This window comes from Megalops cyprinoides, chromosome 3, assembly GCF_013368585.1.
Source record: "Megalops cyprinoides isolate fMegCyp1 chromosome 3, fMegCyp1.pri, whole genome shotgun sequence".
In the NCBI taxonomy this organism is placed as follows: domain Eukaryota; kingdom Metazoa; phylum Chordata; class Actinopteri; order Elopiformes; family Megalopidae; genus Megalops; species Megalops cyprinoides.
In genome coordinates, this window is record NC_050585.1 from 38,090,760 (window position 1) to 38,105,033 (window position 14,274).

The 14,274-nt window shown below is 41.0% G+C and overlaps 2 protein-coding genes across 2 annotated transcripts; one reads left to right on the forward strand and one right to left on the reverse strand.

The window, feature by feature from the left end:
* The first annotated feature begins 2,378 nt into the window (after nt 1-2,378).
* On the forward strand, nt 2,379-7,780 carry foxred1 (FAD-dependent oxidoreductase domain containing 1). The gene is made up of 11 exons (XM_036523682.1): nt 2,379-2,815; nt 3,253-3,473; nt 3,578-3,688; nt 3,893-4,011; nt 4,738-4,832; nt 5,080-5,181; nt 5,402-5,475; nt 5,904-6,064; nt 6,374-6,503; nt 6,583-6,687; nt 6,986-7,780. The coding sequence occupies exons 1-11, from the start codon at nt 2,662-2,664 to the stop codon at nt 7,238-7,240; spliced, it is 1,527 nt and encodes a 508-aa protein (XP_036379575.1). The 5' UTR covers nt 2,379-2,661; the 3' UTR covers nt 7,241-7,780.
* cry5 (cryptochrome circadian regulator 5) lies at nt 7,779-14,049 on the reverse strand. Its single transcript, XM_036523681.1, has 11 exons — nt 13,983-14,049; nt 12,931-13,159; nt 12,599-12,793; nt 12,017-12,135; nt 11,775-11,929; nt 11,374-11,514; nt 11,121-11,288; nt 10,761-10,901; nt 10,353-10,504; nt 9,173-9,393; nt 7,779-8,642 (listed from the first exon to the last, which is right to left on the reverse strand). Exons 2-11 carry the CDS (start codon nt 13,143-13,145, stop codon nt 8,578-8,580), a joined length of 1,572 nt encoding a protein of 523 aa, XP_036379574.1. The 5' UTR covers nt 13,146-13,159; nt 13,983-14,049; the 3' UTR covers nt 7,779-8,577.
* Nucleotides 14,050-14,274: the final 225 nt, after the last annotated feature.

Sequence of the window (14,274 nt, forward strand, 5' to 3'; positions counted from 1 at the left end):
TTAGCTTGTGGACCACACTGCGAAAAGAAGCAGCGGCTGACATCACGTATCTCGGAGGGCACGTGCTTGTCCACGATCTCCAGGATTGACAGTGGGGGTTGTGCAATAGTTGTGCAATGGGACCAAACATCGATGATGACGAATTGGACATTCCAGAATTCGGGGAATTGGCCATTCCAAATTGGGGAGAAAATGGAAAAAAGTACCTTGCCCAAGGGTACAACAGCAGTGCCCCAGCGGGGAATTGAACTGGCAACCGTTCAGTTACAAGCCCCGCTCCTTACCACTATGAAACACTGCTGCCACCTGCTACACTGGTGCAATAACTGCAGTGTCAACACTTGCCAATATGACTCCTCTGTCATTGCAGATGAAAATGTTTATTTCTTAACTGGAATGAGTTTTAGGTAATCCCTTTCATCATGATGTGTATTCTGTGGAGCAAAGCCACTGTTACAGAAGGTGTAACACTTCAGTAGCCATCAAGCTTTTAATTTCTTCACCGGTACCATCCAATGCATTATACCATTACCACATGGCCAGTTCTGTGCTGAAAAAAATGTACATGTATACAGTTGGTAAGCTTTTGTATTTGTGGTATTCCTTGTGTGGGTCTTATGGAATAATTTCATTGTGCAAGGTATTTATACAGTATTTTAAATAAATATTGTCTGTTTGTTATTCCTTGACTTTTGTTATGTTATTTTATACAAAAGAGAAAATCTGATGTGGGAGGCTGTTACTGATTGAGGTCAATTATCATAGAATAGAATATGGCCATTTGACAGTAATGGAGTATGGACAATTTTCAAATCTGATTTTAAAGCCAGAGTAGCAAGAATATCTTTTCAAAATTAAAGTGAAGCAATGGGTAGTGGTCTGTGTTGTGAAGCAAGACAAGGTTGCTATCTGCTGCATTGCAGTTAGGAAATTTAGGGCAATATGTAAATAAATCAATGTTTTTTATAACCAGCAGATAGGGATGTCTTTGCAGTCAATACTTTCACAACAGATACACGTGTCAATGTGTATTTAAGAAATTATCATTTGAAAATATAGCTTTTAGGCTCTATGTAGTACTGGACTCATGCCAGGGTGGTCAAATGATGCATCTGACTAAATACTTTCCCAGGGTTCATTATTCCTTTCTTCACTTAGATGGTAGTATTGGAAGCCATTGCCAAGGGAGGTATGGTGGCTGTGAATATTTGAAACTTCAAAACTGATTGATGACATTAAGACATTTGTTAGACAGGGACTTGTCAGTAGTGCTTGGTCAAACAAAGATCATTCTTATTCAACCAGTTTAAAAAATAGTAAAAATCAATACAAAAACATTAAATAAAGACATACAGCTGTGGTTGTATACACCAAGTTGTGTTAAGAAGAAATCCTGACAGACAGTGCAACACAACCTTGGTCAGTGCATAACAAAAACAGCACGCCCTCTGCTGGACAATCACGCTGTCTGAGCTTACCTCCGATCTTGGACATGATCCATGCACACAGCCGGGCCTGAACAATAAGTGATTGCTTCCCAAAGAAGAAAAAGTATGGTATTGTGTTCAGTGAGAACTAGATCAAGCATAAAGTTCAAAAGATCTGTCACCTAATTTGGCACCAAAGTGAAGCTTGAGATGAAGTTACAAGTGCCTGGTAAATGTTGAATCCAGAGAAAGGGGATAATTTTCTCACTGTTCCATCACCTTGTTATTGACCAACACCTCACCCATCAACAGTGGACAGTTCAGCATAAAGACAGTGATCAGGAGTTCTGTTCTGCACATGTCCAGAGGTGTCACCAGTGAACAGTCAGACACTGAAACAGCCAGAACTGATCAAAAAACTCAATTCATACTTGTGTTCTGGTAATGGAACTTCTAATCTCACTTGCTCCACAATATATCAGTCCACAGACTCACAGGAAAAGACACAAAATAGGCTATCGCCTTATCAGAACTGGTGACATTTAGATGCCACCAGTGCCTGTAGTTGTTAAAGTGGACAGAGAGGAGTTCTCACTGGTGAAGGTGCTCAGCACTCCTATTTCTTTCCCACAGAGTCACAGATCAGACAGACTTGGCAGCAATCCTACAGTCCACATACTGTACATCACACTGACATGCATACTACAACGCTGTGCTATTCTCAGCAAATGTTACTAACAGAACTGTGATTTGCCTGATCTGAGACTTAATATGTGCATTTTAAACTGTGCACGTTTCCTACCTATAATGGTAGGAAATGGTTCAGAGCCTTGCCAGACAGGAGGTGATTGTCTTTCGGAAATAAAATGTCTTTGCTCGTTTTTTCCTCGGCAACGCTCACCCCCGTCACGTGACCAGGAGTAAGCTCCGCCTTTCCTTTACTGTCGAAAGGAGGCATTGACCGCTGTGTAATAAGTTGCTACACCTGGTTATGTTTAGTTATATATAAAATAACTGTTAGGAAATATGAATGATCAGGGGAGTCTAACTCACCTTCCTTGACTTGCTGCACCAATGACAAGACGCAATGGATCGGTGTAGGCACTGCTGTTTGCTTGCCGAAGAGTATAAAATGACATGAGGGACAAAATCCTCTGTTTGCCATAGCTAGCTGACGTACTGCTTTGACATTAGCTAGTTAGGTCGCTACTTCGCTTGCACGAAAAAAGGCAAAATGACCACGCGGAGAGTGCTGGCTGGCGCCGCCAGTGTTGTATATACTGGAATTAATTTGTCGTCGCGAAGCATCGTCCAGCATTCTTATTGCTGTTCATCTGGTCGCCGACGCTTCAGTACCGGCAAAGCGCTGCACACGGACTTTTATAAAGGTGACTCCTACTTATTTTCCTTCACGTGTTACTGTTTTACACTTTAACCTGTTTTAGATTAAATGGAGCGAATTATGAAGGGAGGAATGTCTCTCATTGCATGTATGTACAGTTCCATGCTGTTTTAAGTATCAAATAGTATACCATGCATTCGATCTCTCTCGTTTATTTATTTATTTATTTCACAAAGCCACTGACATTCCCTTTAACGTTGGTTCGAAAGTGGTCTGCACACTGGCTTGGCTTTAATTCTGCATTACTTATTTTAGCATTATACATAAACTCCATGAATTACCACTAGATAAGTGATGAAAATGCTTCCACATTCAGAAGTCTAGCTCACTCAGCTCCTCAGCCTGATTCAAACCATACTGCACAGCACTACTGTAGAATTGTGGAATGGTGGTTCAGAGGGATTCCTTCTTCTTGTGGCACAGATCTGGAAGCACAGTTCAAGGCATTCAGACAGAAGGCCGCAGCTGCCATGCCCAGCAGTGACTGGAACCCTGTGGAATTGACACCTGGTCTCCCGCCAGAGCGAACTGATGTTCTGATTGTGGGTGGGGGTGTGTTGGGGTGGTCCATTGCCTATTGGCTGAAGAAGAAGGAGAGGATTCGGAATGGGATTCGAGTGGTGGTGGTAGAGAAGGATACAACAGTAAGTAACGGGCTTCTGCAGTGGGGTTAAATCCAACCTCAGCAGGTAATGGGCACATTACCTGTGCAGTGCCCACAATCTCACTGGCTCTCTGTTTGCCTCAGTACTCCCAGGCATCCACTGTGCTGTCCGCTGGAGGGATTCGACAACAGTTCTCACTGCCTGAAAACATCTATCTCTCCATGGAGTCTGCCGAATTTATGAGGAACATCAATGTACGGTGAAAGAGTGTGTGACACTGGAATAGCCAGTCAGCTCCTTTTACAGCTTTGTTCTGCACATCTTAACTTTACAGCCATACTTTTCTAACTTCATGCTGTCTTATTAAGTGATGCTTTCTGCTACGGTCTTGATTATGGTAAACATTTTATGTCATTCAGTGTTGTTTCATGACTGTGTATGCTATGGTATCTCCCCAGGAGCACCTCAGTGTACTGAATGAGGATCCAGTGGACTTGCAGTTCAATCACTCTGGATATCTCTTCCTAGCAAGTGAAAATGGAGCCGCGATCATGGAGGAAAACTACAGCACCCAGAGGTGAGAATGTAAGGCAAGAGAAAAACCATGAAACATTAACCTTTAAAATAAATTGGACTTGTTTTGAGTCTACTTGCCACTCCATTTTTTATCATTGGGCTTAAACATGTACTCTGTTTTGTTCAGGAATTGACTGTAATAGCTGTTGGAGTTTTTTAGATATACAAAGGAAGCATATGCATACTGTTTTTCCTGATGGTTGCCAGAAAGAAGTATAGCTAAGAAAAACAAATGTCCTCCCTGCTTACTCCCAAAAGCAATTTGATTTTTTGTTTTACATATGTAAAGTTTTGATCCAAGATTGAACTGTCTTTGTGTCGCAAATTTGTTCTGACGAAATGTCACATGTGAACCACCAAAATAATCTGCTTTAGGGAGCAAATGGTGTATAATAATATTGTTCTTTCTATAAATGTTTTAGTTAAAATATCCATTGGATGAAGCAGAATTATTTCTTTCTCTGTTCATTCATAGTTAACACGTGTAACCATGTATGAAAATCTCATTCTCCAGGCTGTTCATAGGACAAAATGTGCTTATTACATAAAATCATGTACAGTCTGCCCCAAATTCAGAAGAAATTGGAAGGCATTGCACATCAGATTAAAAGGATTGAATTCTCCCTGTTTTTGATGACCCTGTTACTGATTTACCAGTGGTCAGGTCAGTGGTAACTGTTTCAGGGTTGTTCAGGAGTTATGTACTTTCATGGTGTTTATATATTAGGCATGTTGGGGCGAAAGTCACCCTTCTTTCACCGACACAACTCAAGGAGAAATTCCCATGGATCAACACTGATGGAGTGGCCTTAGCTTCCTATGGTAAGCATGACTCTCTGGCATTAGTCGTTTGATTAACAAGTCTTTCACAAGCTGATTTGACTCAAGGTGGATTTATAAATTGCAATATTAGAGTTGTTCACAAGTAATTTTAATTGATAAATGCCTATCACTGCTTTCTCTTTCATTAGTTGGACAGGCCTCTATGGAATAAAGTTTGTCTTTGGCACACTAACATAGGTCACAGTGATTGTAGTATCCATGACAGTGATGTCCCATGTATATCCAGGCCTGGAGAATGAGGGGTGGTTTGACCCTTGGACCCTGCTGAATGCTTTCAGGCGCAAGGCCATGTCGATGGGAGTGTACCAGTGCAACGGAGAGGTCACAGGTTGGGTTGTGTCTATGTCACACCATCAGCTTTTGCACGGGATGATACTGATGCAGTAATGATAGTCTTCTCATTATACCCTCTCTTATCTGACTTTGTTAAATTAAATGTGCACTAGACACACAAACAGATGATGACTACTTTATGCATAAAGCGTGTGTTATGGAACTAAAAGTACAACTATCATGACATTGCAAACTCTTACATTTCTGTGTTTCAGGGTTTAGGTATTCAACACATCCAGTTACAGCAGATGGTGACTCTATAGATGTGAAGAGGATTAAATACGTCAATGTAAGCATAAATGTGGTGATGTCTAAAAACTTAATATATTTTTAAGTATAAGTCTCTGTGATGGTTAGAGATGAATTGATATTATATTTACCTTTTGGATGAACACATGCCCAGTCTTTTTCATAGTTATTCAATTATTCATTTGAAGTTCTTATTCCCAAAAGTTTCTGCAGGATGAAGTTAGACCTAAGAGGAAACATTGAACCTCTAGTCACCATTGGAATGATTACATACTTTCAATAACATGTTAGGATTTTGAGGACATAATAAGTTAACACAGGGCTCCAGATTAAAACATATCACGTCTGGTGTATCAAATGAGTAATCCATAAACTGTCTTCGAGTTGCCCTTTTCCCCTGCTGCATCTACATAGTTTCTGTTTTGGGTTGGAGGATAATGGTATTTGATGCCTTGGTCTCCCAATCAGGTCAGGATGCCCAACAGTATGGAATACCAACCTGTGGAGTGTGCCATAGTGGTGAATGCAGCAGGTGCCAACTCTGGGAAAGTGGCTGAGATGGCAGGTATTGGCTTTGGGCCCAAAGACACAATGGCTGGCATCCCAGTTCCTGTGGAGCCTCGGAAGAGGTATGTATGAATGTATCATCTACCTGTGCACAAGTAGTACTTACTACAGCTTTAGTAGGGTATTTGACGAAGTGGAGCTTTTGAAATTTTCACTGTCTGGTTTTGGGCATGCTGCAACGCTAATGCCTTAAATTTTGAACCTGTGAGAACTGTTATAAGGCAATTTATATGTTGTGAACATTCAACCAGATCTCTAACACAACGTCCCTCTTTTCCTTTCCCTTCCTGCTCAGAGCATCACCGTGGCATTTCATGCTTGACATCAGGGCATGTGCAATTTCTGTGTCATTGAGATCTGTCAACTTGCAGGTACATCTATGTGCTTCACTGTCCAGATGGGCCTGGTTTGGACACACCTTTTCTGATTGACTATTCCGGAGTCTACCTCAGACGGGAGGGTCTGGGTGGAAATTATATTGCTGGAATGTCACCTGAAGAGGTGAGCAACAGTGGCATTTTTGATTGATTTAGCAGTACCAGTGTTTCTTGGAAGTCTAAATAAACTCATTTAAATTTAGGAAGATGAGCCAGACACTGGTGACTTAGAGGTGGATCATGAGTTCTTCAAGGAGAAGATCTGGCCCCTGTTAGCCCATCGTGTTCCTGCATTTGAAAGTCTCAAGGTAAGAGCTTAAAGTAGGTCAGTCTTAAGGGTAAATATGAGAGTGGGTGTGGTGCATGGACATGGCAAGCCTTGCATAACTAGTATGAGATACTCTCTCCATTCCATATTGTACATGTAACCGGAATACCGTCTTGTGTATTTTTTTCTTTTTTGAGTTATTTGACTCTGTTATTTGTTATGTAACTATCCCAACAAATGATCCAAGTTAAATGCACAAAAAGTGGAGGGGCTATCAAATGCGAGAATGAGACCCCCCACAGAAAAGTTCTTAGTGCTGTGCTGTTTGTCTCTGTCAGGTAACAAGTGCCTGGGCAGGGTACTACGACTACAACACCTTTGATCAGAATGGTATTTTGGGAATCCACCCTCTGGTCAACAACATGTACTTCGCTACAGGCTTCAGTGGCCATGGGCTCCAGCAGTCTCCAGCTGCCGGCCGCGCCATAGCTGAGCTAATCCTGGACGGAAACTTCAAGACCCTCAACCTTAACGCCCTTAGCTTCCAACGCATCTTCTCCCAGCAGCCTGTTCTAGAGAGGAACATTGTGTAAAAAGTGACAGGGGAGGCTTGGAGAAATATGGGAGTGCAAGGAAGGAGATGGAACAGCCGGTGCTGCAGAGGGAACACCATGGGTAGCCTCCAGGAAGGAGCTACGGAGAAGTGTTGATGATGGCTGGGACAGAGCTTCTGGAGGGGGATGTACATCTTTGTGAAGGGAGGGAAAGAAGGAAGGAGAGTACAAGGCACTGCTAAGGAGGAAATGAAAACAGAATAAGTCACAGCTGCATTTTCACTGTCCTCTCTAATCAAATGACCAGGGTTATGGGCCGCGGTTACTTTGAATGATCCAGTCCATATTGCAGAGCTGGAGGTCAGAATTTTTCCTAAGGATAGCATCTTGCAAATTGTTACACTTACGGGTAAGGTGCTTGACTGTGAGAAGTCACCTTGTTATAATAATTATAATTATTAACTAATAATAATAAATGCATATAAGGAATCTACAAATTTAAGTAAACGAGCTCATGTGAATTCATAGGAATGGTAAATGCATATTATTAAGAAATGTCAAAACTGACATATTCAAACAATTTGTGTTTAAACCTTGAATTCTGAAGTGATTTTTAAACACAATATATTAATACTTAAATCACTCAGGAATAAGTAATGTTATTGCTATGATATTGTGGTACTGTTTTATTTTTCTTGTGAGATTTCACACTGCCCAAATTTCCTTTCTTGTGATGGCTTATAATACCAGACATCTGTAAAACAGCAGAATGTAAGCAGACTGTCAACAGTAAAATTTTAATTACAGAAAATGTTTTACTACACCTTGTCAGGTTTTTATTTTTTCTAGTTATCCCAGAGGCAGGCAATAATGGGAAGAAACTGTGTAAAGTTAAGATGTTCAAATATATAAAAAGAACAAACAGGCAGAGCAACGTGAGGAGACAAATATTAAAGATAACATACAAAATGTCTCACCTATACCTGCACATGGTTTGACGTTGATCCTCATCAGTTAGACTCCCTTGACATCAAAACTAACCTTGTATGTTTACAATTGCTCTCTCTTGTTCTGTGGTCTGTTGTCCATGTATATAAAATCTCTACATTTAAAAATAACACTATAAAATTCCCACAATAACACAATAAAATAACACTATAAAATTCCCACAATAACACAATAAAATTCCCATACAGTATATTCCCTTACTCCCTCAAGAAGAAATATTTCCTTCAAAATTAACAGTATGAAAAAGTTTACCACTGTGTTTCTGTGGAATGTAAATTACTCCACTGTATTGCAAGGAATACAAATGGAAAATGGTTGGACAAATGTTCTCAGCATTGGATAAATGTTCTTTTGGCTTAGACACATCTTCAGTTCACTTTGACCTTTTTCTTCATCAGCATATCAACCACTGAGGCTGCTTTCCTTTTCTCACCTAAAAAGACCATTGCAGTAGGTTAGTGGATTCATTGCAGTGATAGCTTGCCAGTACAACTTCTGATTTAATAATTTGATTTTGGCTACTATTGATCATAGTGGAGAGGAACAATTACAACACTTTTAAGTCTTCAGGGTCTAGAGGTCAATGAACTGGACAGGTCCACTGACAGTCACACAAATATAGCACAGCACTGACACTAAGGGTTAAATTCATTTAAATGCTACTCCTGCACATCCTGGTTGAACTTATATTGAATGATGTGTAATAATATATACATTATTACATATATAGCTAGCTATTTGATTTGAATTTGAACTGTGAATTAAGATTTAATGGTTCTGTGTTGTTCAGTCACCCTGCAATATAGTTTCTTTTCTTCAATCTTTAGTCTGAACTAGACTTTACATTGGAAATAGATGTCACAGTTGTATAGCAGACATTCAACCCAAACTCACCATCATTCATGTAAGTTACCTCTTATTTATACACTCAAGATTTTGGGTCGAGCATGAGACAGGTCTCACCTTTTGCTTTGCCATTTGATTCATTAAAGGTTTCGGAGCGCTTGGAATAGGCCATTTTCATCCTCTGCATGTTCTTCTTACTAACAACCTCATGATCCACGATGGGCCGGGGATAGTCCTTTCCCACAATGCACCCTGCTCGCTCCTGGACACTGCGTGGTGCTTTCCATGGCTCATATATGTACTCTGCGGGAAACTTTTTCAGGATAGGAAGGTACTTCCTAAAACAAATAGTTATGCATGAATGTTAGATTATTTAAGAATTTGAAATGTATAAAACGTTCAGTATACTAATAGGTTGGCTTGATATAATACAGTAAGCTCACAATATGATACTTCCTTCTTAGTTCATGCAGCTATTTATCTATGTACTAAGAAGAGAAACCAAAATAACAATGAATAAGTAATTTAGTGAACAGGTAATGCATGAGTAACAAATAATCCGCAAGTGCAGTTAGTATCTAGGTTGTTATGACATTGTTGCTAATTGTAGTGTTCCTAAAGGTGCAGCTGAATTTTTCTGCATGCCAGTGAACAAGCTACAAGCTGACTTTTGAGAAATCTGTGTTCATTTCATATTAATGTCATACAACAGAGTTAAATCACTGGCTTACTACAATAACCACTTGCTTCTTAGAAGAGATGGTTTCCATCTTTAATAACTTAGCGTAGCTCTTATTGATGTGGAGTGGATAAGTTACATTTATGTTTGTCAATGTACAATAATATTAGAATGACATTCAAAGATTATATTTACCCAGAGTATATGAGTGAATATTTTCAAGACTGGATGGCAAACTGACCAGTAATGGATGAGAAGTGACCATTTTCTAACATAGTTTTTGTTATAGCAAAAGAAGAGCAATGCACAGAGCAAATAAACCAAGTAAAAAATCCACTAACATGATATTTTAGGGAAAAAAGTAATACCACCTTAGTATATCATAAAACTACAATAATGTGGCCAGGTTTATTCTAAGCTACATAGTAATTTGATTTTGTGTTATTGTCACTTTCATTTTTCACAAAATTCAATACCACAATATTTTGTCACATGCTTACTAGTAAGCATACAACTGCATACAATATGCAGTGGACATTGCATTAAGTTTCAATGATTACTTAATTGATTTTTATCTGGACCAATGGCACCTTCAACTCATGACACAGGGAAGCTTACTTGATGTATTCCCCACTCTTGTCAGTCTTCTTCCCGAATGCAATGGGGGAGTAAACCCTGTAATACTGGTGAAAGAAAGCACTGGCTGAGAGCCACTGCCAGTTCCCAGCATTCAGGGCCCAGTCTCCGTCTAGCAGCAGCTCCTCAAATACCTGCAGAGGACAAACAACACCTATCAACAACAGGCCAACACCATAAAACACTGGAGGCTAGTCCTCGATCCAACAAACTTAGCTTTGATTTACTAATGTAGGCTAGAACTGTATGACAGTTTTTACTGAATTATTTTTTGCCTCATGAAGAACTTCCTGCTGCCAGCCAGTGACTGAACTGGAGTTACTGCAAAATTCACATTGACATCCACCGATGAGAGTTGAGCTGTGGTTGCTTCCCGCATGTTTGCTGTACCTTCTGCCCCTCCTCCCAGCTGATCCATAAGTCCCCACGGGTGAGGAAGCAGGCCACAGCGTGCCGGGCCAGGTGGTGGATCCAGCCCTCCTGACGCAGCTGGGTCATGATGGCATCAATGAAAGGGAAACCTGTTCTGGCCTGCACAGATACACATGCAAACAGAACTCTTAACCTCGTAACTCACACTAATCACGCTTGTGTGTACCAAGGTTAGCATACACAAACGTGTTTGCATATTTAAATATGAAGATTGAACTTTTTTTCTATACTGACATTGTGGAAGCTGAAGGAGCTGACCAGAAATGTTTGATGCATACAGTAGCAGCAGTTCAGAAACATAACCTCAGGTTGGCCTACCTCTCTCCAGGCAGCCAAGTGCTCTGGGTTTCTGTCCCAGTCCACCTGCAAACATACAGGATTGCCCTCCATGCGGTTGAAGTTGGGTATGCCCACGCTGGTGGTGTAGAAAAACTCCCTCCAGAGCAGCTGACCATGCAGAGAGACTGGAGGCTGGGAGTGTTTTCTCTGTAATGTGGAAACTGACAGTCAGTGTGACTCTGGAGTGGTGAATATGTAAGGCTGTACAGTGGACACTGAATCTGACTCTCACCCCTTGGTATACATCAGTCAGCCTCCACCAGAAGGTGCGTGCTGACAAGCAGCCATATCTGACATAGGGACTGAGTACGGTGGTGCTCGGGCTCAGTGCATTGGGAGAGGTCTCTGGCTTCTGGAAATGGCACACCCATCCCTGGACGAAGGCCCAAAACAATACAAAGTTACAGTGACAGATATGCAAAAATTTGCATAAGAGATATGGCACAGTAATAAATCCCCACTATATATACTTGAGTTCATTTTCGCTTTACACTCTGTACTCTTATTTATTATCGGTTATACAGGGAACTACCGTGTTATATAAAACTGACAAGTTAAAACTGACAAAAAGAAATGACAAGCACAAATTTAGTTGTGTCCTAGCTCAGGTGCTCAGAAGGTTGAGAGAGGTACCGTTCTCTTCATGTGCTCATCCAGCCTACGCAGAGCCTCCTGCTCCCCTCCGGGGTACAGCTCAGGTCCTGCAGACAGAGGGTCCAGTCCCAGCTCCTCCAGAGTGGGGACCTTGTAACTTTCTTCATCTTTCTCTGAACAAGGGGTGCGCACACCTTTGTTGGGGAAGGTATATTAAGTCATTTCTTGAGTGTTAACAACAGGTCATCACATACACGAACTGAGGTAGCTGAAGGTCTTACCCTTCATGTCCTCCAACATTGGTGGAGGGACAGGCTTTTCCGGTGCTCCAAGGCTCTGCACGACTGCCTGCAGCCGGTTGAAGGTCAGAGGAGGCTTCCCGTTGTTCTTTGCTATTATCCTGGAAAAAGGGATGATGGGGTTGCTAAGATAGTGTCTTCAGGATATATTAGATAGATCAACACATCCATACTGACTGCAGCCGTTGCACAGAAGACATCCTTACAGAGGACAGTGGAATTTCTCAAACCCAAATGACACAATTGTTGGAACTAAAGGTGAAATAAAAATAAACTCTTAAAATCTTATATATTATGATTCTTGCCAGTTAAAGTAACACTCATTATGATGACAACATGTTGTTAATGGTGGCAGTATGTATCCCATTTATTAAGTATCCTTAAACAGAAAACTTCAGTTGCTGAAGTAATGGGTAAAGTATTAACTCCCCAAAAGTGGTAAGCATTTTCATTCCATTCTTTTCATTCCATTCTTTTCATTGAGTTATTTCACTTATTTAAACTTAAGCAATGCACAAATTGCATGAAACATAGGCAAAAGACATTGCATTAATGCTTCTTTACCTTTCTGTGTCATAAAGTGTGTGAGAGACCTTCTGAATGACTTCCACATTATGCTGCTTTGCCAATTTAACCACCTTCTCATCCCGATGCTGGCTGTAAGGCTCTGTGTCCACCTCAAAAGTCAGCCGGGTCACCTTCCACCTCTGAAAGAGTCTGGGGAAGACTTCCTCAGGTTTCCCTCGTAAAACTAAGAGCCTTCAAAAACAAAATTGACTTGTGACTTCACTCTGTTCACCCTCTACAAGCCTTGCCGTCTGAGCATAACACAACTAGAACACTGTATCTCTATCAAATTCACAGCAAAGTTTTCCACCAATGCAAAGTGTAACAACCTGGAGTTGAGTTTTTTCAGACTGCAATCTAAGTCTTCAAGGGCTCCAATGAGGAACCTCCAGCAGTTGATGCTTGCATGTGCTTGGTTAGGAACCCCGGGGTCCAGGACGAACACAGGGTATATCTCCGTGCAGCCCTGCAATGCAGCCAGCAGAGCTGGGTTGTCATGTAATCGAAGGCCCTTGCGGAACCAGTGGATAGTGATGTGCCTCATGTCTGCCAGGCAACCTGATGAGGACATCAGACACACACCAATTAAATGAGCAGGAATTAGAGGAGACATCCAAACAAGGAACACTCCACCATCAATATGCTATAGTGTTGCAACAGTGGAGTACAGTTTATATTCAAAATTTAAACCTGGCCTACTCATAATGGAGGGATTGCACTAAGATAGTCAGTATTTTGACTGAATTAATAGAGGGTACCACAAACTCACCAGTTCTAGTAGTTACAATGCAGTTTCGAAGTACTCAAGTATTCCATACTGTAACGTGCAGCTACATATATGAGAACAGGACTACAAAGTTTCCACCCCTAATTTCACTCTCCTCATTTCACTTCCAAGGATGCAATATGAGAACGCGATGAGAATGTAATCGCGACATACCCTCCATACACGATTCGTTCGAAACAGAGGTTGTCCGAAATAATCTAAATTTAGCCACAGTAGAGTTAACAGATTGGCCGTAGACCGACATGAGGCTCGATCTCTTCATCTGCACCCGAGATTCCAATACAGACACACGTAACTCCTCTCGGCTGCAATCGCAAAGATAGGGACTTCTATTTTTCGATACATTTGAGAAGCCGACTTTGATGTAGACTTTGATGTATCTAAATGTATCTGACGTGACGCCGCTAAAATGTAACCCACCACACTTAATTTTACACCCTGCTATCAAAACACATGGAAATATCAAATTACGACTAAACATGAACTAAAGCATTTAAACTGTCTGCATAAACCTGTAACGGGGTTCAAATCCCACTTTCCTAGCCTTGAATACTTTACATAAAAGTGATGAAAGTAAAGGCTCGGGGTACATACCGGTATCTCTTTCGCATCTGTTTTGTAATTCTCTTCTTTCCAAAGCTATATGTATCCACTCGTCTGCGTTTCGTAAGCACAGTACATTTAGTTACAAAACACCTGATTGTAAAACACATGTGGCCACTGAGTAACCAATCAGCAGACGCGAGATACTGCCAGAGGATAGGTCGTTCTTTTCTTTCCCCAGTGCAACCTATAAACCAGGACTGTAGGTGGCGATATAGAGATGTAGTTGCTTTCTACTGTTATATGAATGCACCAACGAGGTAACTCATGGACTGCACGCATC

Bases quoted from the DNA above. Each gene is read 5' to 3' on its own strand.
- foxred1 (XM_036523682.1), top strand. From the start codon at position 2,662: ATGACCACGCGGAGAGTGCTGGCTGGCGCCGCCAGTGTTGTATATACT. The intron at 5,182-5,401 runs GTTGGGTTGTGT...TCTGTGTTTCAG, and splicing joins GTGCAACGGAGAGGTCACAG to GGTTTAGGTATTCAACACAT. The intron at 5,476-5,903 runs GTAAGCATAAAT...TCTCCCAATCAG, and splicing joins AGAGGATTAAATACGTCAAT to GTCAGGATGCCCAACAGTAT.
- cry5 (XM_036523681.1), bottom strand. From the start codon at position 13,145: ATGAGGCACATCACTATCCACTGGTTCCGCAAGGGCCTTCGATTACAT. The intron at 11,930-12,016 runs GTAAGACCTTCA...TCCCCAACAAAG, and splicing joins AATGTTGGAGGACATGAAGG to GTGTGCGCACCCCTTGTTCA. The intron at 11,515-11,774 runs GTACCTCTCTCA...GCCTTCGTCCAG, and splicing joins ATGAGCACATGAAGAGAACG to GGATGGGTGTGCCATTTCCA.